We start from the raw sequence: 26902 nt of genomic DNA on the forward strand, positions 1-26902 counted from the left end.
CGCCCGACAACATTATTACACTCCCCGGAGAGAGACATGCACCGCGCCCGAACGAAACACAAGCAGCACCGGAACACACAGACACACAGGATTTAGTCTGCTGTGAGGAGAATATCTTTCCGGGGAAGTGTGTGAAGGATTCTCCGATATGAACTGTGAGGTGTTTGTATGGTGGCTTTGGACCTCCGGACTCAAGATCAATAATTGTGTGTTGGTGAAGAGTGACGCGAGAGTGCGTCGTGAGTTGAGGAGAGCGCAACCCTTAAAAAGTTGATAGGAAATTAGTGAAGCCGCAGTACTGTGAGAAAGGGGGTGAAGAAAGGAGATTTGGGATTGGTTGAGTAAAGATTTTCCCTAAGAAGCAGAGAGTTAGCCTCCCGGAGTGGATCCGCGAGAGAGAACTCTGCGGTGGAACGAAGTTCCGGAGAACACCAGCGTAGGCAAACGCTAGGGAGTTGTACGTTGCATGGAGTGGTCCTCGTGTAAAAATAAAAAGTTGCTTTGTGCAAGTACGTGGGAGTGGCTACACGAGAGCTTTCCTTCGTGCAAAGCTACATGAGGGAAAAAGCTCACTAGAGCCTTCCCTCCTTAACGCTTTGTTACAAGATGACCCACGCCGAACGAAGGCGCGGCAGGTGCGAAAGAAGAACTTAGAACGCGGGTGGCAGCATGAAGTATTCAGTGTTCGTGTCATTGTGTCTGTATTCTTCCGGCTGATAAGGCAACAGGAAAAGGGACAGAGAAGTTGGGTCAGAGGTGGTTAAGGCAATTTAGCACGAGTGAGCGTATCAGCGATGTGACGTACGCTGTCGATTTTCCTCCGTCTGTGCGTCTCCAATGTACGGTGAATATACTCTTCTTGCCCAGGTTTTGTCTGTCCTCCCGCTATCCGCGCGTGCCTTCGCAAGAAAAGAACATCGAGCAGCCACGCCGTAACAAGAACTAGCCGACCGAGGCGGGAAAGTGGTCGGACGGGCAAACCGAACATGCATTCGTGGGCGGCCGAAGCGCTTGTGGACTCACGACTGCGTCAGACGTGCGGCGGGCAGAAATTGGTGGGGAATTCCTTGCGAAACGGGCCGACCTCGGACTCATTCAGACACAGGAGAGCCGTAGCTCACTAGCTTTTGTCCTGACACCTGGCGATCTACCGCTCCTGAAAGCAGTGCAAGCTGGTGGGGATGCAGCCCTCGAAGGCGCGGGGGGTGGCGCAATGTCTGTGTGGTGACTGTGTGTAGCCAGCGCGTACGCGTTTGCAGACAGCGCTGTGCTTTGGTCGTGGAGCAACGTACGTGGCCCGCCGGGCGCTGTGCTATGGGGATGCCCGCCTTTCTGGGGCAAGTGTCGTGTGGGCTCCGGGCGGGTCGCAGCGGCGCCGGACAGCTGAAGATCCGTACAATGAACCTTACGGTACACGGTAAGTAGTCACCTTTCGGCGCATAGCGGCGGGCACTAAAGCAAACCAAAAGTTGCGGAGGGGGAGGGGGGGGTCGACCCCCTCGCTGATCCTCCGTTTCCCTAGTCACTCCGCTGAGACCGCTTGGCCGGCCACGTATCCTTGAGGCCTTGCTCGTCAGACTACCGACGAGATGGAGCCGGCTTCCAGCACCGGTTGTCACTGGCGCCCACCTGCTGGTCGTTCGTTGTGCTCGGGCAGGGGCTGTGAACCGTGACACCCACTGTAGACAAAAACTAGAGAGTAGCCAAACAGAAAGGCCCAAAGAAAGGAAGCGGCTGCCACTCCCTCACGCTGTTAACTGCGACCGTGTGCCACGGACAGTGTTGGTTCTGACTGCTCTTTGTACTGAGTAACATTTGGTCTCGTTTTGACGGGCATATTTGAACAACCAGAACTTCTAAGGCTGGTGGGAAAGCACTGTCTTACTTCAGAGGCTTCTTTCAGAGAAACGTCCGGTCTGCCTCGCTGTGAGCTGTGACAGCTTTTGACGTCATAGCCGCTGCATTGCTGATATGTACACAAGTGTCACTGGAACCGTCTGCAACGCGGGCGTCGCGGTTCTTTTCCTACAGTAGGACTCAGATTCTCGCGCCGTACCTGTCGCACACGGTCTCGCGGCCCGGCTAACCATGTCTTGCTGGGTCAGATCGCCTTCCGAAGGGCTCGCACAGTGGCGGTGTGCCCGGCGGCGTATTAGCCTCTCGGGGCGTCGTTGTATATTCGGCTCGACAGCAGGCGCGGATCGGCCTTCACACAGACAATTTGGCGGGCCACGACCCGTGCTACACGTCACTTGGCAGGTTTGTCGCACGGAAAAAGGAGAATAACCCAGTGGAGTAAAGGGACAGCATGGCTCGCGCCACAGCTTTGCCCAGGTCCCGCGTCGTATGAGGTAGCAAGCTACGGATTTGAAGGTTGCTGTCACCGGCCCGAAGCGCCCGACTTTCGGGAGAGTGCTTCTTCTGTGTGTCTGGGCTCCTGGTCACCCAGCTGACCGCTGCAGAGTAGGGCTGAATAACTGGGTCGCGGAGTCGGTGGGCGATGACGTCGTGGCAAAGGGGAGACCAGGTGCAGGGGCGCTGCCACTCCCCCCCGTGGTTGAGCTGGGGCCCCGGAGGAGGGGAGTGGCCAGTTCCTTGTGGTGACGCAGAATGGATGGTGGCTGAGCGCCACTGGTGTCACTGCGAGAAGAGTGAGGGGAGAAATGTTCCCGTGGCAGCGCGCCAGCAAACGACAGCGATGCGAGCTTTTTTCCAGACGTGCCTTCTCTCTCCCTCAGCAGCTTCTTTCGTTGTTCCTGGCTCTGTCGGGCTGCACCTATCGGTGTTCCGCGGCTCTTCGTACGACGTCTCTTGCTGGAGTAGATACGGTGGCAGTCGTCGGTATGCGAACCACCCACCCTTTGTCCCGGCCAGCGTTCCTCCCGGATTCTTTTTTTTTCTCGTGTCCCCGCTCACCTGCGCGCCGCGTTTTCCTCTAGTCGAAAGGGAGCCTCTTTTTTCTCCTGAATTTGTGGTCTCTTCCAAGCACTTTCGGGGGGGAGGAAACCTGTACTTTTGCCAGACTTCGTTCGTTTCATTTGCCGTCCATGTTTGGGCCTTAATGCGTCTTTGCTTGTCCTTTACCTTGGGGTCGGTCGCATATTTTCCCTTCACTTACCCGGGCAGATTTGTGTACGGGCCCAGCTGCGGTGTCTGAGCCCCTGGTGGGATGGTGTATGGACAGTGACACGCAATTGAGTTTAACTGCAGCAAGCGGAGCACAGCCAGCGTCGGTGCGTGCGTGAGCATTTCAGCGAGCATAGGCCGTGCTTTAGCAGTTCATGGCGAAGACTGAGTTGCCGCCCTGCCTTGCTCGGGCGCTGTCATCTCGTAATTCAAGTTGTATCGTTTTCCGGCCGGGAGACACTGCAGATGTCATGGTGCGCGTACCCCAGCCAGGAGGGGCTACAGCGGACTTCTCTCTCAGATGATGTCAACATTTGTGTCCCGTCCAGCGCCGCTCATTGCGTAATTGGCAGCCGTACTTATGTGAGGAGCTGCGCTTCTACTTCACAGCCCATTTGTGCCACGGATTTTCCCCGGCTCACACCTCTTTTTCTCAACTAGAACCGAGGTATGGCTGTATGTCACATCGTACGGGGACATGATCTGCGGCGTGTGGCCGCGCAGCCACCGGGCGGGGAGAGGGGCGCTCGGTGTGCCTTCTCCCGTGCTTTTTAACTCGCTAGAAACAGGGAAATGCTTGCTTCTTTTTCCGTAGCCGACTGGTCTTCACCGTTTTCAGCCGTCAAGGGATCTTCCCCTTCCGCTCGCTCAGCTGCTGTAGACGCAAAAGCGTTTTTATCTCTTAGATGTGGCTTTCAGGGCTTCCAGTTGGGCTCGCCAGCGTCGAAAATGCAAAAGGTGTAGTGTCCTTCTTTTGTGAGGCGATTTACTGCGGGCACTAAAAAGTGCCTTCCAGTGTACTGTGTAGTAGTGTCTGTCGTGATGTGCACCTGCGTTGCACGGGAATCGGGAGGGGAAAGTAGGCCGCGTACTAGTCTTCCGAGGTTCACCGACCCACAGTCCCTTGTGTGGGCTATTCAGGAGAAGCGCGCGAGTTGTACTAGCGCAGAGGCCCAGGTGTCTGCAGGACGTTTTCATTTGAGTATCCGTCCCGGTATACCCGTACAAATCACAAGTGGTAAACATGGTGCTTCAGCGCAACCGGCGTCGCCAACGGAAAAAGAAGACGTCAGCGGGGATCGGCGCTCCGGTAGCGCCGGCCTCCTCTGCGCCGGCGCCTCCGGGCGGGGGGGCAACTGACGAGAGTGGAGCAAGCAGCGGATGTGAAGATGGTGGGCGGGTATGGGAGAGTGGCACTGTAACGTGCCCTTCTTCTTCCGCTCGTGTGCAAGATGAAGATACTTCTTTTTTTTCCCCGGCGTCCGGCGCCGGACTTCATTTCCGGCATCACGATCCTGGGAGTAGCCTCGGCAGCTGTAGTGGCAGTGGAGCAAGCAATGATATTCAAGGTGGGCAGCCGGAGGTACAGGGTGCGGGCCCTTTCCCGAGAAGATCCTTGCCAAGACAAGATGCTCAGAGTCTGCAGGAGTTCGAGAAGCGGTCCTTCAGCAGCGGTGATGACGAGGATGTGTCTGCCCACCGCCAGAGAGAAGAGGGCGGGGCAGGCGAGTGGAGCGCCACCGAAAGCGACGAGCCGTACTCCAAAGTTGTGTACGATGAGGAGGATGATGACGATTACGAGTCAAGGCATCCAAGCGATGGAGATTCTTCTTTTTCTTCCCGGGAGGAAGAAGATGATGATGAGCGGTATGAAGAGGAGGAGGAGGGCAGCAATCCCCCTCTGGAAGTAAGCGGTGACGATGAGGAAGACGATGAGGAAGACGATGACGATGATTCGCAGGACCTTCGAGGTGTATCGCAGGCCGGGTCTGCGGGAGTGAATCCTCAGAGTCCACGCTTCGCATCCGGGGACACGTCTCGAGACACCGTTGGAGATACGTCGAAGGGGGCAGGAGAAGGTGGTGGCGCCGTGGCCAAGTCCGATATCGGGAGGGACGAGGAGGGGGGCGGAAACATGGAAAGCGACATGTATTTCACGGAGAGTGATGATGAAGACGCGAAGGAATATAGGAAGGGAGGGTACCACCCTGTCAAGGTTGGAGAGATTTACAATCACCGGTATCGAATCGAAGCCAAGCTAGGGTGGGGGCACTTCAGCACTGTCTGGCTTGCTACAGATCTCCAGTAAGTTGTTCCGGCCAGACGTCCTCGCTCTTTTCCGGCGTAGTGAGGCCTGGAACTGCAGGTTGTGTTGGACGCGGCGGTTGTCTGGACAAGAACACGTGTCTTCAGGTGTCTGTTGCCAGATTGTAACACGGCATAATCTCAGTCAGCGGGATGACGTCACGGTTACTGTGGTGGTGCGATGCGGAGGTAGAAGGCGAACACAAGCTCGGCCACAGTACTACTATCCTTTGTGTCCGTCTTGTGGCGTTGGCCGGCACTGAAGATTTTGGTGGCGTTCCTATCGCGAAGTTTGCGTATGAGACAGGAAATCAGAGAGTTGCAGGGCAACGCTGTAGTGGGGCTGTGGCCTGGCCCCCCCCCTGTCGCGGGCGGTGCCCTTTCAGGGGCCAACCGTCTTTTTTTTTGACTGTCCTTAGGCAGGAGAGAGTTTGTAGGACAGCTGGAGAACTCACTTGAAAAGTTCGTACGGGGGTGTTGTATCCAGGCCGTGGTGGGAGCCTGGTGGGGCGACTTAGAGGCCAGAGAGGTGGAGGGGCAGCAGCCTCAAAATTTTGTCGGTTTTTGTTGCCGACGATGCCGCGGGGCTCAGCAGTCGTGTCTGTCAGTAGTCGACCGTGACGCCACCCCGTAACGACTTGGCTATAGACTGCGGTTCAAGGGGCGCTGGGGCCGTGGTAGTCTCCTGGTTTCGCCATTGAAGCGAGGGCTGATGAGAGGCCCGCGTGAGCGGCGTTGAGAATTGGTGGGCGTTGACCGGCGGACGATTTCGCCCGCGGGAGTTCTTCGCCTCCGCTGTTCTCTCATGGCGGGCTCGTGAGGACACTGGTTCTCTTACGTAGTAGCTCGTGCAGTAGCCTGTGTGTTGGCATGTACGGCTTTTCTTTCTTTTTGTGAAATCAGAGTATGTTTTTGCTTTCTCCTTGTGCTTTTGAAGCGCTAAGCCGTTGGACTACGTAGCAATAAAGTTCCAGAAGAGTGCAAAGCACTACACCGAGGCCGCTGTAGACGAAGTTCATCTTCTGACTGCCGTGAAGGAAGGAGTGCATAAAGCCCTCTGGCGAGAGGCCTCGAAGGGATACAGTGTGCGTACTTCACATTGCCCTGTCTCGGAAGTGCCAATGAGGGAGGAGATGGCGCGAAGGGGTGGACTGGAGGAACTCAGATACGTTCCTTCTCGCTTTTTGTTTCTGAAAAGCGGTGGTGGCGTGTGTGAGCAGCTGTTGTGTCTGGACAAGAGTCCGTAGCTCTCCTGCGAAATCCGGCATATAGTGATGACTTCTGTTATTCTCAGCACTTCGTGCCTTCTGTCAAGAGCTTCAGTCTGTCTCAAGGGAAGAACTGCCTACGGGTTCTTGACGTGCTTTTCCGTGCTTTTTTCGTCTTCCGCTTTCGTTCCGAGCTCAGCACGTGTGAAGGGACGAAGGAGTGTGTCAAGCCGACGTTCCAGAGGGGATGTCGCGCTAGATTGGCTGTTCATCTTCATACTCTCGAAGAGACAGAATACTGTGCATGCTCACTGTGAAAGGAGATGCGTGTGTGAGATAGTTTGTCTTCACTAGTGTGCGTTTTTTTCCTTGCGCGTTACGTTTACAGGAGATAGTCAAAGAGCGGCTGGCAGAAGCAAAGCCGGCGGACCGAGACAGTGGCAGAATCCCTCCTCCTCCTATGTCCCCCAATTCTTCTGTAGCGCTTCCACCTGTGGTGGTGTTCAAGGAGAAGTTCTCCCACGTCGGTCCGAACGGACGACACATGTGCCTTGTATTCGAGGTGTTAGGTAGGTCCCTTGTTTTTCACCGAGACGCTGTCACAGTTTGCACACGTGGTCTGTCGCAGTGACATGGATTGAAGAATTCATGATGTAATCCAAGTAGTGATCTCGGAAGGTTCAGAAAGGCCTCACCCCAGGAAAGTTAGAGAAGGGCGCGAGTCTACCTGCTGTCGGGCTGAACACTTAGTTTTCCTAGATATACCTAAGCAGAGCAGTCTTGTCTGGGAACTTCCCCGAAGGTCTCAGTTCGGCATGCCCAGGTCTGTACATACAGTTTTCGGGTCGCAGACGGTTCCCAAAAGTCTTCCGAAACATTGTGCGTCAACGGGCGGGCTCTTGCAGACGCTTGCGGCATTTTGCTTTTCTTCTTTCCTCTTGTGGCCTTCAGGCCCGAATCTCCTCTCTCTCATCAAGCGCTACAACTTCCGGGGGTTGCCGATGAACCTCGTTCGGCGAGTGGCTACAGATGTTTTGTACGGCTTGTCCTACCTGCACGATGTCTGTAACATCATCCATACAGACTTGAAGCCGGAGAACGTTTGCGTCTCCGCGTATCCACTACCTCCTCCACGCGCTCCCTCTACGGGCGTCACTGCGGGGGAAGGGGACGTTCCAGGTAACCCCGCACTCACTGCGGAGGATCGAAAACGTGAACGCAGAAGACGCAAGAAACAAAATCGTAAACGAAAGAAGGCCCTCGCGGCGGCTGCCGCGAGTGGGACCGCGGCGGGAGAGGAGGAGAAGAGTGCAGCGGCAGGAGGAGACAAGGATCTAGACGAAGACGAGGACGAAGACCACCAGGCTTTGTGCAGCAACACCGGTGGGGAAAATTCTCAGGAACCACGAGACAAGGGAGATAACACGAAAGAGGAGGGAGTAGACGGAGACAAGGACGAGGAGGAAGCGGATGTGAAAAATAACACGCCACCTTACGTCAAAGCAAAACTGCGGCCGAGTCGCTCAGATCCTTCGCTGCTAACCACGTACACTGACAATATACATGCGCTTCAGGGCACTCTGAACAGGTGAGGCGGCTAAAATATTAGGTGTCGACTCGGTCGATTATGGCGTTCTCACAAAGAAACATCTACCTCTCCAGAACGTATTCCCGTCTTCGGCGCGCTTGCTTCTGTTCCCTTCTTTTATCTCCCGGTACCTGCCCACCTTTGCTGTATCGTGTAGCCGGTGCCGCTCATATTTTCTTTTTTTGTTCGGGGCCATTGACAGTCAGTTTCCTGGATTTGTCAATCACACGAGGGGTTGCTTTTTCTGGTGCTGCGGCAGCAGGGTGGGCGGAAGCAGTAGTGGAGAAGGGCAATTGAAAACGGGAGCAAGATATGCACGAGGGAGTTTCGCACCAGAGAGGACGCCTCGTTCTCAAATAGAGCCAGAAATGCGTATGCGCCTGGAGTAGAGCGGATTTTTATTTCTTGCAGCACCCCAGAGCGCAACACGCGAGAGCCCGGACCACAGCGACTTCGGCTAAGGATCTAAACGGAAGACTTTCACTAGGATACGCTTGTTCTATAGTGAGACACAGTAGTGCGCTGCTCCCTCTGTTCAATGACATGCTGCCAATGTGTGTGCGACTCCGGTTGTTTTGGGTTGTATAGACACATGTATAATTTTGTCGGGTATTCTCAATTCCGGAACCCCGCAGCGTACTGTTGTCCGCGGACGGGGCGTCGAATCATGTACTGGCTTCCGGTGGACTACGACTGTCCTGGCGGGGAAGCCGCTTCACAGGTTGGAGACACGTCCCCCGCTCGTGATGCTTCCGCGGAAGGATCCCAGGACAAGAAGGGAGACGGTAGTAAAAAGGGGAAGGGTAGCGGGGGTAAGACAGGCTCGAAGGGAGGCAACAACAAAGGGGGAGCCTCTGGTTCAGCCGTTTCTCCAAGACCAGAAGAGAAGGGCGAGAATAAAAAGGATGGCTTACCAGGGCGGGCTGGAAATGACGGGGACACGGTGGTGGGTCACAAAAAGAAAAAGAGGGAACCAGAGCTTCAGCAGCTTCCCCTTCTTCATGATGATCTTCTTCTGCATCCTGTGGCTGAAGGCGTTTTCGCAAAGCAGCAGAAAGCTGCAGGAGGGGCGTCGCAGGACGGCGAGGCGGGAGGGACAGGAGGCACGGGGAAAGGGACCGGAACACTCATGTGGGGGCCGTACGCTAAGCTGGCGCCAGGAGAGGAACCTGTGAAGGAGTGCACTGTCGTCGATACTTCCGAAGGGAAAATCTGCATCAAGTTAGTCGACATTTAAACTGCCCCGCACTGTGAAGGAGACACTGACTGTATCAAGGGTGTGAAATTGCGTCCGTCGTCGTTTCCTTGTACGTTCCCTGGTCTGGGTGGACTTGGGTTCGTTTCTAACTTCTCGGTCGAGTTTGAACGGGAGTGTCCCTAGTGAGCTTTCAGCAAGTTTGATCTGCGCAGCGTAGGACCTAGACTGTTTGGTTTATTTTGTCGGATCAGGGAAGGTGTCATTTTCTCCATTGTTTTTCATACGAAGCTCGATAGTTCAGACTGCCGTAACTTCTTCGTGTGATCTGCTGCGTTGTCTGCGATTTCCGTTGTACCGGGTGAGTTCCCGTCCGATCTGCATTTGTATAATCTGCGTGGTAGTTGTAGCTGTGTGTATCGCTGTTCGTCAGTGTTAGCTTGACATGGTATTATCCTTAGTCAGCCAGTGTCTCCAGATCGAACTGTTTCAGTGTTGTTCTTTGTTCAGGCCTTTACCTCCCGGATCGTCGTACATTTTCGAACAGCCGAGTGCTGTTTATAAACTTTGCGATCTGGGTAATGCCTGTTGGGTACAGGAGCACTTCACCGATGACATTCAGACTCGGCAGTACCGTTCTCCCGAGGTAAGATAGTCTGGACATCTACCTCATACAAGGGTGCATGTTTCTTTCTCGCTTGTATGGAGCGAGTTTCGCGTAGCAATGCGAACAAGTAGGCACTCAACGTGAACGTTTCCTCCCTGGTTGAGTTGTGTCCTCGCGGTAGATTCTTTGCTCTTACTCTTGAGCTGTAGTTGGTTTTGGTGAAGAAGAAATGTTCTCTTGCTTTTTGGACAAGCTCATCTTGAGATCAGTTACTGTTCATCTTCTGGCAAAGGACACTTCTGCCGCATCTTCTTTATTTTCGCTTGCTTTTGTGGCGTGGTACATTTTCTTCTCCCTACTGTTGTCTCGGTGTTCTCCCTGTAGGTGATAATCAGGGCCGGGTATGATTGCTCAGCGGACGTGTGGTCTTTCGCTTGCATGCTGTTTGAGCTGATTACTGGGGATTATCTCTTCGATCCGAAGTCTTCCTCCGATTTTGATCGCGACGAAGATCATCTGGCGTTGGTGAGAGATCTGGCTATAGTTCTGCCCGCAGTGGACAGTTTCACTGTGTTTTCTCACATGAGTTTTGTGAGTGTGCGGTCAGTTTCAGTACGTAGACAACTGCTCTGTATGTGTCCGAGAACTGAGGAGCTTTGGCGCACAGCTACAGCTGTCACTTTGGGCGCCCGCTGTTGTGGGAACTTTGCAGTGTTTGTTTGCTTGCTGTAGGGAAACCCCAGCCGGTGTGTAGGTGTTTCATGCTCTCACGTTGCAGCTGTTGAGGGTGGTCGTCGCGTGTTCTCATTTGTGCGGTGGGGACGCCTGTGTGTGCCAGTGCATTTCGCTTCTTTCCTTACCAGCATTCCATAGATGGATCGCTTGCCGGTTTTCCTTCTTATCAGATAATCGAGCTGCTCGGCATGTTTCCTTCGGAGTTCATCAGTCGCGGACGGCTGTCAAGCGTAAGTTTTTCCGTCATCGTTCACTCAGCTGACTAAGCACCTTGAATAGGGTTTAGGTAGAATGAGCAGTTAGTCACTCTTTTCCGTCGCATGGAAAACAGTCAATGTCTGAAATCGCCTCAGACTAGCTGTGGGACTCCTCGTAGCTTTTGCGGGTTTGACCTATCTTCTGGAGGGCTTACGAGGTAGAAAGGTGTGGGTGGGCGGACTTCTTGTAGCAGGTCGGCAGTTGTGTTTCCCACCTTTTCCTTCAGAGGTTTTTTCGGTCAAACACAGGACAGCTGCGAAACATTCAGCAGCTGCGCTTCTGGCCCCTCGATGCGGTACTTCGTGAAAAGTGAGTGCATGTCCGAGACTCTATAGAACAATCCGAGCCTCTCCACTTTTTTTCGTTGTTGTGTCTCAGGGTAGTGGTACGTGGCTTCTCTTCAGTAACGTCTCTTCGCTATCCGTTCAAGGCGCCCCGTGCCCTGTGGGAGGTCTGCCTGAGGCGTGTTTCCGTTGTTGCTGTTACGACGCGTATAAGCTTGCACACTGACGGGGCCCGTGCACGGCTGTTTCCCGCCGGCGGTCGTACCCGAAGCGCGTGTGGGCGACGGATCAGTCGAGTTCTGTAGTGTCGTCCTGGTAAACACAAGCCACAGAATCCGGGGCGCGTCACATACGTCGTCCGTGTGTGCTCACGGCCACCAACGGAAGGTGACAGGTTAACTTGGCGTCAGGAATCTCTGTGCAGGGGTCTCATACGTCGCCATTGCAATGCTTTATTTCAGTCCACCAGTCCGAGCGTTCCAGTTTTTCTGACACATTGAGATGACTACCGGTGGCTCTCTTTGCACAGATCTGGAGCCTCTGCTTTTGGTGGTGTAATTCGTCGCTGTGGTAGCGGGTCTGTGAGTTGTTTCGCCTTCGCATTTTCTTTTGCGTGTCAGCACGACATTCCTTCGGTTCTATTGCGTTAGTGTGAGTGCCGCGTGTCATCTCCCTCTGCATTATTTGTTCAGGTATCACTTGCCGACAATAGAAGCTGAGTCTCTCTCAGATTTCTTGTTACCGATGCTCGTGATTGACCCCCGTCATCGCCAGTCTGCAGCACAAATGCTTCGGCATCCATGGCTGCGCATGCGCACTTTGCAGGATGAAATTGTCTACGCTCAGATGGTGAGTGCTTCTTTCGTCACAGACTTTATGTATATCCTGCTATGCCGCATGCTGACTGCAGCTGTAGTGTGCCCTAAGACATACAGCAGGTCAACCCTACGAAGGGCTCTCCGAACACTTGCGGAGAAAGGAAAAGAACTGTGCCGTGTATATATCCTTGTCTTGATGAGGTATAGGCACGAGCAACGGGGAGGTGAATGAATGTGTTGACGAGAGTAACAGAGGAGGCCAGAAGAAAGGGAGGCGGGGTGCCGACGATGTGGGTTGTCTGCAGGTTACATTATGCGGGAGTGCAGTGACAGTTGAATTACTTCCTTTTTTGGTACGCACTTCTGCGACGTGAATCAGCGGAGTACGGGATTCTCTAGTTGTCGGAAAGCGGGCGTAAGGTGTGAATACACATTTCCATTTGCGGGCATAGGGATACTGGGTGATCCATTTCAGAGAGTCATGCCATAATTTTAAGGCGCGCTGCACAGTCAGTGGTCACGTAGATCCCCTGATGGTGAAAAGCCTTCCCAGGTGTTTCAGATGACTGAAAGACGACTTCGTAGGTGCGTGGTGGCGCCTCCTTCAGTCGAAGAGCGATGCAGCAGTCACGGGTGTACGTGGCGAGTGTTGGTATGGCCGTTTCCGACTGTTCTTCAGCGGCGAAACATGCATGTGAGCCATCCTGTCATCGATGGAGTTCTTCAGCAGCTGCCTCCTACGGGAGACGATGCTGACGAGGATGACGCCGGCAGAGCGTGTTGCTCCGCGCTTGCTTCTTCTCCGGCGCAAGCTCCGCCTGTAGGTGGTGTCAGTACGGCGGCGGTGGCGTTGACCCAGCCACACCACCACCTTGCTGCACATCCCTACAATCCGCACAGTCTTTTTCATGGAGGCGCGCCCGCCAGTGGGACCAGTCATCCGACCAGGTGAGGATGTTAGGCAGCGCGTTGGTTGTCACAGGTGCTGGGCTATGTAAGAGCCAAGCGTCTCAGTTGTGGAGAGTAAGGGGCGTTTTGCCCGTCACGCACACTGCTACAGTCTCGCCAGGATTTCTTATAGCGATGAAGTTGCTCCAGAACTTTTTTTTGTGTGTAGAAGCCGTGTTAGTATAGGACACGTGCGTAATTCTGGGGTGCTTCTTGGAGCAGGTTAGATTACCAGGTGGTACAGATGAATGAGCTGGTGTGTAGACAAGTGACTTGCGTGGCAGAGGTTCATACGCGGAGGCGAGGATCTGAGGGACAGTAAGTGCCTGAGTTCCTGTTAGTACGAAGGAGTTATGTTAGGTGGGCCTCACCGGAAATGAGCGCCGAGGCGTTTTTCTGTTTCGACATGGCTAGTTCATTGCTGTCCTGTCGCGTTTCTGCGAGTCCGGGGTGAAACGTCCGGGGAGCAGCCGCCGTTTTCTACAGGAGGGAAGGGGTCACTCTCGTAATGTCCAGCAGTTTTGCACCTGCTGTGTTCGTCCCTTTGCAGCTCTGGTTCGTCCTTTTCCGGGGTTGCAGCGGCTTCATCATGTGCGCCTTTGCTTCTTTCCTCCGGGGCGGGGGCTGCCTTGGTGACTTCCCTTCCACCACCACCCCCACCACCAGTATCAGCGTCTAACCCAGCCGCGTCGCGAGCCGGCTATTCTGGCGGCTCGACACTCGACTCGGTTCTGTTATCTCCGAGCAACCGCGGCCCTTTGTCGGGTTCCTCTGTGGCTTTGAATTCCGCTGTTTCTGTGGCAGTGGCGGCGGCTTCAGGGCAAGTTCCTCCTCCACCTCCGCCGCCTCCACCACCACCTATTCCTTCTCACATTTCTTCAGTTCCTCTGGTGCCGCATCAACCCTCGCCTCTCGGTTGCTGCTCTCTGCCCTCGCATCCTCCTTACCCTCTTAGAACAGAGAACCAAACAGGAACGCAGCAACAGCTCCCAAGAAGTTCGGACGCCAATGTAGGGGTGGAGGCAGCAGGTGGTCGTGGACCGGGAAGTAGCAATGCTGGTCCTGTTAGCTTTCTTACAGGTAGTTCCCTTGCTGCGTTTCAGCACCATTTGAGGACAGCACAGCTGAGCTCTGTCGTTGCTCAGGGTCAAGCTGCTGGGGCGGGTGGACAGAGCTCGAATGCAACGCTCTTTGGACAACAGTTGCCGCCTCATGATCTCCAACAGCTTCTTCTGCTTCTGCCTCCCGAAAAGCAGCAATTGCTTCTTCAGGAGACTGGTGGCGGTCCGGGGGTCTCAGCGGGGCGGGGTGGTGTGGAGGCACCCGCCAGTGCTGCGGGTGCTCCTAGCATGGTATGTGTACATCAGGAGCTGAAATGGCTATTCGTCTGCACCATCGTAATTTTAAACTAGGATATGCAAGGGGAAAGTCTGTTTGTCAAGATAGTAGGACAGAGTGTTGCGTGGTTTTGGGGAGATGGAGCGTGGTAATGTGTCCCCCTTCCCTCCAGGTGGGCATTGTAACTGCAGAGTGTGTCTGGGCTGGTTTCTGGTTTCAGTTGTCTGAAAGCCTCTGTTGACTGTCGACTCTCTGGTGTAACACCTTGCGGTACAAGGCGCGCAGGTCAGATATCTTCAGCATTGGAGAGCACTGTGTGGCAAAGCGTGCGCGTCGAAGGTGGACGCCGTCACACTGCCGACAGTATGTGGGCTCGTTTTCATTCGTGTGAACGCTTTGCCGTGGTAATGTGCTTTCTTATTGGGGAACGTGGCTGCCGTATGCGTGTTCGTATTCCTCGAATGCGGCAGGCCTGGTTTCAAGTGATCAGTACGGGAGGGATGTATCAGAAAGCATTTGCATAGATGGTCGGATGTAATCGCTTGAGCGCCGCGGTGTACACTTTGTATATGCGCTCTCGTAGGAGACATATGACCAAGCTTTCGTTGCTGGTCGCCTAGATCCGACAACCGCATCCTCGTCACCGCCTAATGCGTCGTTTTCTGTGGGGAGAAATGGCGGTCTTGGTGCTCTGACTGCTCGAGCAACTTACGGAGATCATTCGCACGTGACTGCGGGGGAGAGAGCAGCCAAATCCGGAGTGGTGCCAGCAGTTGAGAGTCGAAGGCAACACGACTGCTCAGCGGATAAGGGTGGTGGCAGCCTTGGCAGTCGATCATCTTCGCTGGAGCGACACGATCAGATTCGTCAGGGGATGTTGCTCGGGGCGCCGTCGAACATGTGTCCTGACACCCGTCTTTACAGCAGTAATGATAACGCATTCGCGGGCATGCAGCAACATTGTACTTCTTTGCCAATCGGTATAGGCACTGGAGGTGGCGGAGCCAGCAGAGGGGCTCTAAGGTACGCTTTTCTATGTGCAAATGCTGTAGAAGTTTCGAGGAAGGGCGGTGTACGTAGTGTATGTGTGAGTACCTGGATTTTCTTCGGGGTTGTTGTTTCTTTGTGAACTGCGTACCTAGAGACCGAGTTCGTATGAAGGCGCACGATTCTCGTTGCGTTGTCCTTTTGTCTGGCAGCGTGTGCGGTCCACCCGATGTGGACTTTTCTCCACACCAGCCGTTTTCCGTGACGGCCGGTGTGGGAGGAACCGATTCTGAAGCAGCAGCTGACCTGCTGCTGGCGACTGATTGTCAAGGACAACTGAAAGGCAGTCGAGGCTCCCTCCCCAGCGGCGTTGCCAGCGGATCTTTTCCTTGGCGAGTTCAAGGTCAGCAGCTGACAAGCGCAGAATTGCTTGCCGCGTTCAAGCAGGATCAGCGGGCTCTTAGCAGTTGCTTTTCTTACGATGGAGTGAGCGGCCAGGGAGCTGGGCCGCAATCTAGGAGTGGTACAGCAAGCGACGTCAACCACCATCTGCCTTACTCAGCCTGCTCGGCGCAGCAGGGAGCCGGTAAAGTAGCATCCAATCTGGAAACCTTTGTGTCACACCAGGGCCAACAAGTCGCGGGTAGTAGGGGAGGCGGGTTTTCCGGAGTCGGACGAAAAGATGAGGAGAGAGGTAAGCCCCTTAGTTCGTGCGTCAGTTTCGGCCTGGCTGGAGCAGAGGGTTCAACGTGAATCCCAGTTGTCACTTGTGCACATTCGCCGAGACGCTTACAGGTTTTGGTGTGAGAGAGGTTGGTTTCGCTTGTGTTTTGGGCTTCAGGTTGGCCCCCGGCTGCTGTCATGCCTGCGCAGACGTGGCGTCCAGATTGTCCAGGCATCGAGTTCCACGCGTTCGCGTCCCAGCGGCAGCAGCACCTAGATCACCTGGCGCAGCATGGTGGAGTGCAGCGCACTCACATGCAGCAACAGTTTCACGAACTTGAGACCAGAGAGAAGGTTAAACAACAACTCTTGCGCGAGCAGGAGGACCTGACCCGGTTGCTTGGGAAGGCCCAGCAACAGTACAAGCAGCACCATTAGATGATGAAGCGCGTGCCTAGTTAGGAGGCGATGCAGTGTTCTGGAAGGAAGGTAGAGCTCGGTATGCAGTAGCAGGGATTGTGGACAACAGAGCCACGAGACGGACTTTTAGTCTACTGCGTATTCATTTTTACTGGGACGCCAGCATCTGCGTTGTCAGTGCGGTTTTTGAACAACGTGTAAACCTACCGTCGCCTACCGGAATCAGGCCCTACAGCACCGGGCAGCTTCCCAGCTCCTGCTTTGTCTCATGTCTTCGTTTCTGTGTTATCGCCGAATGTCGCGTTGGCGGGTTTGTTGTGGAAAACGAGTGTGCTGTATGGTATCAACCTTATTTCCTTGACTTATTCAATCGATAAAGTATGACGCAACGCCACAGAAGATGACCACGTCTAATCGCATCCCTAACGAATTACGCTGGTGGTGGGCGGTCACCACCGTAAGACAGCAGAGCCTGGTCCACTCATCGGTATACACCCCCACGTCGCCGACGCCAAGCGGCGGGTGCCCTGTTTGCTTAGGAAGCAGATGTGTTTTACGGGTTCGTCGTAGAACACATAGGCACACTTCTTGGAGTGAGGCGTTCATGGAGCAGCGACCGAACTCTCTTAGCGTCCATTCGCGTGTCCTGGTTGTGCCGTGACTGGAGGTCGGGCATCCAGCCCGACAGTAGGCACAGTGCTGAACTCAGCCGGACCGAGCTGTATTTGTCTGGGGCGGGCTCCGCAAGGAATTCTAGAAATTTTCCACGAGTCCGCGAAGTGCTCTCCGCGCTTTCTTAAGAAAACTGGAACATCCCTCGTCATCGTCCACTGTTAGTTTCTTTTGGGGGACAACGGCCTCCGGAATCTCCATCTCTTTTGCTGGAGGTATCTGCGATGGCGTAGCGGTATTTGCCACGAAAGTTCACTGAGTCTGATAAAGCGTCACGCCTCACTTCTTCCGGCTCAACAGGCGCCTAAACACGGGCAAAGCAGTGGCTCCCAATTCAAGGGTGAACCCGTATGCTGTGCCGTACCTGCGGTGGTCGGGGCGTCACGGCTTCTTCAGCTGTTGTCAGTGCTTCGGTCACGTCTGCGAGGGGAAAATCAGACACTCTTAGGTATGCATGGAGTGCATTCGCTTCCTACCCATCTCCTTCGGTTTCTCCGGAAGAGGCCTGCAAAGGTGTAGTCAGCGAGGCTGCGCCGGCCACGAATCATTCGCTGCGTACACTTCTTTAACCTCCGCTTCTCCTGACCGGGGAATCTTGTTCTGCAGAACCGAGTGTGACGGCTGATCCGGGGAAGGTTAGAGCCCGAAGTGTTGCTTTACCGGAGAAGCATGTGGAGTAGCGTGAGGCGTCTCCGGCAGCTCCTTGCGGGCTGAATCATTAGTTGGTCAGGTAGGAGCGTCAGGGTGAAAAGCCGCATGCAGCTGCATTTTCACCTTCTGTTTTCCCCTCTTTTCTTCCTTCCTCCTTGGCTGCATTCACCACTTGAGCGGCTTCGGTTTTCTATACGGAGGTTAACGACTTGCCTTGCGCAAGCTCTGCTTCTTCCTTAGCTTTCAGCGTCTCTAAAGGCTTCTTGTGCTTGTGGCGTCTGTGAGGACACGCATGCTTGCAAGCAACGCAAGCTTTCCGATTCTTCCCTTGAGGATTCTCGAGCAACTGCTGATTCTGATCCTGGACCTGCAGAGCGTCGGTGCAAACTATGCAGACCGCCGTTGCGACGGCCAGGAATACAGCGGCTTTCATTGTGGCCGTCAAGAGACCGACGGAAATACGAGAGAATTCACAGGTATGAACAGGTGCGCCCGGGATGCGGAGCAAATGTGGCACGGTGAAAAGTGGACCGGGGAGATGGTACGCGACAAAATGTACATACACCACACGACATCTGCTCGCGGGCTGAAGTGCATGCGCTTGTTGTGGGTAGCCAGCCTGTCACTCCGATAGCTGTCACACCTTAACGGACCGGTTTCGGCCACCGAACTGAATTAACCCAGGTTGACTGCACTGCAGTAGGGGAGCCGGCCTCTCCATACTCAGGCTTCGACACACTGCTTGTCTCCGTCCACGATCCAGCCTTCGATTTCCGTCTCACGAATCGCCTTTTCTGGCACGTCCTCGTTGTCGTTTTTGGTCGTCGGCCAAGCAAGTACCTCATGAATCGGCCGGCGGAACTGCGAGTCAAGGTCCCTTCTCTGGATGGCCCAGTAGCGTACCTGCCCTCCTCCGCCCCCCCGCGGTAGTGGAAGAGTAGATTCTGCACAAGCCTGCGAGCGCCGCAACTGTCGCAGCAAGTGTGCAAAGTTCTCGGCAGGTCAGCGCCATCCGGTTTGCTGTTTGCCGTGGGCGCTACACCCTTTTGTAAGACGTGCTGTATTCCTACGCCGGTCCTGCGAATTTAAGTGTGCCTATCACGATGGCGCACCCGCCTGGATTCTCACCGTCTAGTGGCTCGGTTATCAACGGTAAGTGCTATGCAATGAACCAGCACCTCCCTATCTCCTTCGTCAGCTTCGTCAGAAGCCGGAGAGCTACCAGATGACAGACTTGTTGGCGAATTTCTCGGTTATCACCAACAGCCTGTTAGTCTTCGGGCTCTGCCGAGTTAGTTTTTTTCATGGTTCCGGGTGGTACGTTCTCGCCAGTGCTGCAGAAGAGACCCGCAGTCGACGACGCAGGCGTGAGCCGGAGCATGTGGTGCGCTCGATCTGATACGCCTCCGACTCCACAGTGTATCAAAGTCCAGAGATTGGTGTCACGCAGGAGGGAGTCTCCGTGAGCCTGACTCTCCGTGGTGCTGTTCTTGATCTTCGGCCGCCGAAGTGCCTCACAATTGGCGGGCTGACCTGTTTTTTAGTTTCTTCTTTTGCTTTCTGTGCAGTCAGAATTTTTGTGCTCAAGTCTCCATCACGCCCTCCATGTTTGGCATTTTAGAATCGATCTTTTCTCTTTCTTCTTTTCTGATGTGTTATTGAATATAGCTAGCGTAGCTCATTGGTAAGGGCACTGACCTGTGCACTATCCAAAAGATGCCCGGGCTCGAAACGCGGCTGCGCCACCTGGCATACTCGCCTGTCCGCGCATTTCACGGTACAGGGGTACCAGCCGCAGGAGCTAACGCAAACATCTTGCACATGTATGTGCAGACATGTACATATATCTATATATATATATATACATAGATATATACAGCAACACCCTGGCAGTCGCTCTGTTTCTTGGATCACCCGACGCAAATAGGCTGTTCGTTCTCGGGAGCTGCACTTTCTGCTTGGCCAGCACTCACGTTACTTTCGCCGTTTGTTGCGTGTACGGGGTGTACGGTTGGTGGTGGATAACGCATAAGGCACAGACATACTACGATTGTTATTTGGTGGCTGTTCAGTGCCCACCTTCCGAGTGTCGGGTAGCAGTGCTCTGTCCAAGCGGTCATCGGTCCCCAGGGGCTGTACTGCACGGGTCGGCAGGCTTGTCTGATCTGCGACAACAGACAGTCGTGCTGTCCGCTTGACCTCTTCTATATCGTGGCCGACTTCTACATGGCGTGCCCTATCTACAGGAGGTCATCCTACGGTTTACGTCCCGCTGATTAACCAGACGATTCGTCGGAATCGTATTGTAGAGATTCCTGAGATCCACGTCATTGAGAAGCTGGTCCCCAAGATCAAAGTGCAGGATGTGATTCGGAAGGTGCCCAAGACAGACGTACGATGGGTGGAGAAGGTCGTAGAAGTCCCTCAGGTGCAGGTAGGCTGAATGAGTTTTGTTGTCGTATAGACAGCTACGGTCTTCGGCACCGTCAGTGTCCACGGGGTCAGCGGCATGTTGTGCGCAGGTGATCGAGAAAATCGTGGAAGTCCCGCACGTTCAAGAAGTCCGGAGAGAAGTTCCGCGGGTTGAAGTGCAGGAGATAGTACATCGTGTACCCCGGTACCACGTGCAAAACATAGAAAAATACGTGGAGGTCCCGCAGGTTCAGTACGTGGAGAAGTTTGTCGAGGTCCCGCACGTCCAGGAGGTGGTGAAGTACCGGGTAAGCCACTCCGCTCTTCATGTGTGTCGTGTGTCGCCCCGACCGACGTAACCGGCACTGTCACAACTTGAGGAACGGGCTGAAGTCCGTCTGGGAGATATTGCCCTGCTGCAGCGGTGGGACAACCGTGCCCGCGGTGAAGTGCTTTTCAGTCACGTCGCTGAATGTTTGCTACAGCGAGGGACAGGTTTCGCGGTTGCTGGTCCGGGAGGTCGAGATCTCTTCTGCGATGCAGAGGAGACTCCGTAGAGTCATCAATCTAGAGACTGGGTAGCCGGAAGGTGCTCTTTGAGTTGGTCGTTCAGGAGAAAGTCCAAGTCATAGAGGTCCCGGTCGAGAAGATTAGGGAGGTTCCTCGCATTGAGGTCAAAGTAGTTGAGAAAATTAGGCACGTGCCAGGTCCCATTGAATATATCGACATCCCGCAGGAGCGAATTGTTGAAAAGCCTCTCTACCAGACGATTGAAAAAGTGATAGAGGTTCCGGAAGTCCAGGTGAGAAATCGCTGAATCTACTATGCTCGTCAGCTGTGGCTGCTCCTGACGGCGACAGCTTCGCGTGGTAGTCTCACTACCGTAGGACAGAATACCACCCCCGCTTCTGGCTTTTCAATGACGCGGGTCATACTTCCCCGCACGCCACTGCCTTTTTTTTCGTGCTTCAAACTGAGGACGATGGATGCCAGTGTGCGTGTACTCTGTGTTTCAGGATGTCCTTGTAGAGAAGCCGATCATGGTGCCGGTCCCTGGTCCTGAAGTCGAAGTCCCAATCGAGGTGCCTGTTTACTATGATGTGCCGGAGTACTACCCCGTTCCAGGGAGAGTGATCCCTGTTGAAAAGGAGAAGTTCTATGAGAAGCTGGTAGAGATTCCAGTGTAAGAACGGCCACTGTAGAGTCCGTCTCTACCTGTATACAATATGTCGCTGACTCGTCTCTCCAGCTTTTTCTCCAGGCTCGTCGATAGAGTCCTGCTTCAGTTGTGCACCCGGCCCTGACTACGTAGTTCTGAAGTCCTTCCATCTCATGGCGGTGAATCTCTGTATTTCGATTCGCTTCAGGCCTGTCGCACAGGAAAAGGTCAGGGTTGTGCGGGTCCCTCGCGAGGTGCCGGTCGAAGTGTACAAGGAAGTCACCGTACCCCAGTACGTTGACGAGGTCGTGGAGGTGCCCGTGCAAGTACCCATTCCACAGCCTCCGCCTCTTATTCACCCCATATTGCAAAACGTAAGGCACTCTTCATATGCGCAGGGCAGCTTCTGTTTCAGCTTATTCATTTCCTCTGTCTTAGTCCCATGAAACGGTGGACGCGTCCAGCTGTTGCTTTTCCCCGTAGTCGCTTTAGTGTCAAAACGCGGTAGCCATCGCGTGTAAATCTTGGTTCTGTCTTCATGTGCTTGCAGCAAATCATTGATGAAGATCCCATCTACGAGCAAGGACCGCCGCGCTACGTGTATGAGGCTCCGGTGTGGGCACCGCCTGTGTATGACACTTCGCCTCGCTCGCCTCCGATAGAAGCGCCTGGGTATTTGCCACCAGCTATTATGGATGCCAGCAAGCAACCCGTACAGTCGGCGCCTCTTTCGCCTAGGGCAGATGGGGGCGCCAAAACCGGCACTTACGCGGACCGGACTAACTGTAAGTAAGGCCGCCCGTCGGCACATGTTGATGTATTCTCTGTAAGGATGGTCAGTGCATTTATTGTCGTTTGCGTTATTAATGGGAAGGAAAGGCCTGCAACTGGCGGTCATTCTTTTCTTTATGGTTCCGTGTAGATTACTGGGGGCACCAGAAGCTTATTTGGGAGCTTGAGCGACTGCCGAGTTTCGGTGCTGTCTAGGGATAGCGTTTGCGGGACGAAAAACGGAAAGGTTTGTTTCATGTTTGGCACTGAGGTTCTTCGTTGTGACATGTGCGGCGTACCGTGTATGAAAATACGTTGGCGCTCGAGAATCTCACGAGGTTTTGAAGGAGGGAGTCGCTCTCTCTCACACTGTCTCTCTTTCTCCATTTGTCTCCTGTGTTGAGTCGGAAGTAGTGATTTCGGCTGAGAAGTCTCATCCTGCGTGTCTTCGCTCGTGCTCGCACTCCCCGGTACGCTTTCCCACGTCCATACATTGTCAATTATCACTCCGATTATCTCCCTTGCACTTCGGCGACGGGCACCGTCGAGGGAAGGACCTTCGTCTGCAGTTTGTGGCTAGTTTCGTGCTCAGTGTTCGCCGTCAGTCAGCCCTGTGGTCAGCGAGCCATTGTCTTTTTTTTTGCGTGAGTTCGTGGTCCACTCTGCGCTCCTCGTAATTCTCCGATCACTGTGATGCGCCCTAGTGCTGAGTAGAGGTGTTGGCTTTTTGTGGATTTTGTAGTCGTGAATACCGCTCAGCATTGCTTCAGCCTGGAAAATTTGAACGGGTTGGTTTGAGATACTTTACTATATGGGCTTTTCAGCCGATATGAAATCAAGAGAAGTTCAATCTAGTCTAGGGCCAGTTTGTTCCATCCCTCTGGCGAGCCCGACCCTGCCCTCGTTGGCATCTATCTGCACGGACAAGAGGGCTTCACTTCTACCAAGAGGCCTTGTTCGAGTAGGGCGGGTGGGAGGTTCGCTCTGAGGTTGCACTCACTCCCTGCAGGAGGCACCGGCCCGCTAATTAATAAAGCGCACAAAGAAACACCTTTTTCCCGGCAGTCACGCACCACATTGCCTTTAAAAGAGCAGCCGGTGCACCGTTCTGCCCACTGTGAAGGACGCCGGTCCACATTCTTGTACTGAACGCTGCCGTTATCGGTGATGAATGGAAAGATCCGTCTTTTTTACTCTTTTCGTGGAAATCAGGCGAGCTGAGAGATTTACCTTCAAACGGCCAACGGCACACTGGCTCTTTAGAAAGAAACAGTGCATGAGGGCTTATTGTGAGCCCGGCATTAGCGTCGCCAGTGGACGACTTTGCTGGAAGCCTGCTTTTTCCTGCATTCAAAACATCCTGGTCGGCAGCTGCAGCAAACCATGTCGGCGACACTGGAGCAGGTGCAGGACGGGATGTAGGTACAGCGGTAATACCACCGTCCGGTACGACTTCCAACTGTCAGTTGTTTCTTTCTCTGGTGACGGTGCCACCCGCTACATCTGCCGAGCAATGGCAAGCCACCAGGCAGGTGAGGAAAGACCACTGGGATGTTGGCGCCGACGACATGTGGCGTTCACGTGTAGCTTTCAGCAGTGGACTACCCTGTGACAACAGTTGTGGAGGAGAATGTTTTGAGGCTGCTCGGGTGGTTGACAAATCGGGAAGTCGAGCACTTCATTCGGCTGACAAACCGGAAGCAGGGCAACTATCTACGAGGTTTACGACTCAGAAAGCTCACGTGGAGTAAGCTGACCGCAAGCATTTCCCCGCACCCGTGCGTCACAGAGGTTGTTGGCAGTCCTGGGTATTTTGGATCAACTGCACGAGCTCTCTGTAACTGTGAGCCTTACAAGCATTAGAGGAAGGCATACCGACCTCAAGGTGTCGCTCTTAGGGGCGAGCGGCGACGCAGCGAGAGCTCTATTACAAGCTGATAAGTGTTTTCCACAGCCAGTCTCAAGTCAACGCGAGTATACAGGTACCGCCTCAGCTTTGTCCCTGCAACTCTCACAGCTGCACCTGTTTCTTAGAACGTTGTCTCATGGCTGGAGTTGCCTCGCAGTTCGCTCAATGTCTACGCTTCCGAAAAAGGTGAATCCTGATTGTCGCGTGCTCAGCTTCTGACTGGCAAAGGATTCCTCCGCTAGGCTTGGTCGCCGGGATGGTCACATTCCGAAAGGGTCTTGACGTTCTTGACTGCCGCAGGACAGGTGAGCAAAGAGTTCCCCTGGGGCTCATACTGGGGCTTGAGGAAGCTTTCCGCAGGCGCTGGAGTCTTAATATCGGAGACCTTTCTCCAGGCGGATGAAATAGACTCATATGCGAGCTACATTGTCATTGTGGAAAAAGACGCAGTTTTTCAAAGTCTATGCGAACAAAAGATCTGGGACGTGAGCCCTTATCGTTTTGGCTTTCCGATTCTACAGTATAAGCAGCTGCCCCTCAGGTAATTCCATGTGTTTTACTGACAGGAAAGGGATTTCCTGACTTCGCTACTCGAAAACTGCTTCGGCATCTGCGTGAGTCACTAGGCCTCGAGGTAATCACCCCATGGTCGTGTCAAATGGAGCACCCCATTTTACAACATTATATGCAGTGTGCTTTCCTGGGTGACTTCGACCCCCACGGCCTGAGCATTTACATCTCTTATTCCTATGGGAGCATGGCATTCGAGGGGCCTTCGACAGCGTGCCCCGGGTTGCACTGGCTGGGTATGTGCTATGAAGATCTCAAGATGCTCCCGGACGGGGTTCATTTGCCTTTGTCCGCACGAGACACGAGTCTCCTTACGAGCTTACTTCGTCATCCTGCAATTTCTCAGTGCCCGCGACTAAGAGAGCAGTGCTTGGTCATGTCGAATCAGAACATCAAGTTTGAGATAGAAGCACTCAGCAGTTTGGGTCTCAACTATCTGGCTCGGTATTATATTCCCCTGAAAATTTTAAAGCGAACCTGGATCTGAACAAGCTGACTCCCGAATGCATTCATACAAAGTGAGGTGAGAGCTGCAATGCCTTGATCCTCCGCCCACAGCGGGCCTTGTAGCCGCTCGTGGCTGAGCGCTGTATAGTTTCGCGCCGGCTGAAATTTTTTCCTTTCTGGCGCAAATATGAGGGCACGCTTTTTACCTGTCTTTCCACGGGCACGCACGATGAAGAGATTGTCGCTAGAAAAAAGAGAATACACTGGGATGGGCTTCATACACAGTCAACTCCCAAACTATTACTACGGGTAGTCAGGCTGGTCCAATTAACACGCGTAGGCAAAGCCACGAATCGTCGTCTCGTGGGCACGGGTAACAGTGGAAGGAAACCGCAGTGTGGTAGACGGAGCACTCCAAGCATTTCCAAACATGGACTCGGTGGCCATTCCTGGTTAGACCGGCGTCGCCCACGTCACTTCTGCAGAGCACAAACGTCCCTCGGTCCGTTCGTTACCGGGAAGCAAAAGTAGTAGTTGAGTGGCTTAACATCAAACTCTACCAGTAGAGCCACTGGGCAAGCTGCTGTACTTCTGTAGCACTGGAACTGACACAAACCAAGCATGGCGCACGAAGCACTAGAGGCTGGTAGCATACTAAGAAAAAGTTTGAGCGCCGCCGCCGTTTCTCCACGCATGTGGTGACTGTTCTCTGCAGTCGGGAAGATTTGCGATGGTCAGCGCAGGGACATGGAGTGAGCCAGGAGCAGCACTCGCGTGTGGAACGAGCTGCAACGTTCGTTCACCGTCGCAAGCTCAACAGTCCGGCTTACCACATCAGCAACTAAACTATGGGTAAAACGTTCTTTTCGTGCATCGCAAGTTACTACCAGTGTATGAATAGGCGAGCAGCGCGTCATCTCTGCTTTATGTAGGCACTAAGAAGACGAAATAAGAGCCAACGGCGCTCGCCATCCTTGGATGGTGTGTACACTGTGCACTCCTGCCGCAACCCTGGGTATTCGTTGGAAACGGCGTTCGGCGATGGAGCTCCCCTTGCGTATCCCATTGCCGGGGTTACTATCTCTGAGAATCTTCCGCTTCGTCCGCCTTGCGTGAATCATGGGAACGATTTCCATACGTCGTACGGCTTTTTTCCCTGCTTCGGTCTCGTGGCGGATCCCACAGAGCTCGAGTCTAACGCTGCCACTTCACCGATCTGCATGTTTTTCAACGGCGCTCCCGCCTGCGCTGATTCCTTCGTTTTTGACTCTTCCTTAATGAGCAGCCAACGTCTTTCGGTTCCGCGTCGCTCGCTGGATGGCTGGCAGTGAATGGGTACGACCGTCGTAGTTTTCTTGCTCCCGTGGTTGATCACGGCGGGGGTCCTGAGTCTTTCTGTCCGCCCTCGGCACGTTAACTCCTCCTCGCAGGTCAAGGCGTAGCGTGGCGGTGTTTTCCAGAACCGTTTGTTGTCTCTTCGTCTGTTGTCATGTTCTCCGACCTACCGCTTTTTCTATAATGTTTCCCACTATGGATGACCCGACGAGTTGGCATCGGTGTTCCTGTCATCCGCTGCCAGGGCAGCCGGAGCCACTTCCGTCTGGTTTGTCACTGGGTTGTCGGAGCTGCAGTCCCTATCCTGGTTTCCACTTCATCAGTCGTTCCTCGGTTCTGCTTCACTCTCTGTTATGTTTTGGTAATGCTCTCCTCGCCGCAGGGACACAACTCGGCCGGTCTTCTGGGCAGCGTTACGTTTCGCCCCCCTTTGGTGACCGCGCTCCTGCCTCCTTCTGGTATTCTCTTTCATCGGACTCTCCGCCTCTACTCCCTCGTTTCTCATGCTAACAGATGGCGACACAGGCCCGTGTGATGAGTCTCGGCCTGCACCCTTTTTGGCGACTGCGGTCTAGTGTCTGCTCGATTCACCCCTCCATCAAGTGATTTTGTTCCCCACCGGGTTCATTCTCCCAAAACATTCTGGAGAGATAAATCGTGAGGTTTTCCTTTTCTGTTTGAGTACCCGTTTCCATATGGCCACTCTTCACGCAGGC

General features: G+C 54.1%; 3 protein-coding genes across 3 annotated transcripts; all 3 read left to right on the forward strand.

The window, feature by feature from the left end:
• Positions 1 to 2638: 2638 nt before the first annotated feature.
• Positions 2639 to 16278, forward strand: CSUI_001174 (cmcg kinase (incomplete catalytic triad); the record flags this gene model as incomplete). Its single annotated transcript, XM_068061380.1, has 15 exons — positions 2639 to 5211; positions 6149 to 6296; positions 6808 to 6988; positions 7371 to 8007; positions 8596 to 9228; positions 9713 to 9848; positions 10194 to 10334; positions 10715 to 10774; positions 11029 to 11111; positions 11779 to 11935; positions 12584 to 12852; positions 13403 to 14204; positions 14774 to 15213; positions 15390 to 15871; positions 16019 to 16278. The coding sequence occupies exons 1-15, from the start codon at positions 4151 to 4153 to the stop codon at positions 16276 to 16278; spliced, it is 5490 nt and encodes a 1829-aa protein (XP_067926634.1). The 5' UTR covers positions 2639 to 4150.
• A 2408-nt stretch (positions 16279 to 18686) lies between these two features.
• Positions 18687 to 23457, forward strand: CSUI_001175 (alveolin domain containing intermediate filament imc13; the record flags this gene model as incomplete). Its single annotated transcript, XM_068061381.1, has 8 exons — positions 18687 to 18735; positions 19830 to 20017; positions 20106 to 20303; positions 20609 to 20797; positions 21012 to 21178; positions 21363 to 21528; positions 21705 to 21939; positions 23138 to 23457. The coding sequence occupies 8 exons, from the start codon at positions 18687 to 18689 to the stop codon at positions 23203 to 23205; spliced, it is 1260 nt and encodes a 419-aa protein (XP_067926635.1). The 3' UTR covers positions 23206 to 23457.
• Positions 23458 to 24046: 589 nt separating this feature from the next.
• CSUI_001176 (topoisomerase via) lies at positions 24047 to 24887 on the forward strand (the record flags this gene model as incomplete). Its single annotated transcript, XM_068061382.1, has 2 exons — positions 24047 to 24139; positions 24401 to 24887. Coding segments are annotated over exons 1-2 (534 nt in total), but the record flags the coding sequence as incomplete, so codon positions are not given.
• Positions 24888 to 26902: the final 2015 nt, after the last annotated feature.

The sequence above is a fragment of the Cystoisospora suis genome, assembly GCF_002600585.1.
Source record: "Cystoisospora suis strain Wien I chromosome Unknown contig_472, whole genome shotgun sequence".
Classification (NCBI taxonomy): Eukaryota; Apicomplexa; class Conoidasida; order Eucoccidiorida; family Sarcocystidae; genus Cystoisospora; species Cystoisospora suis.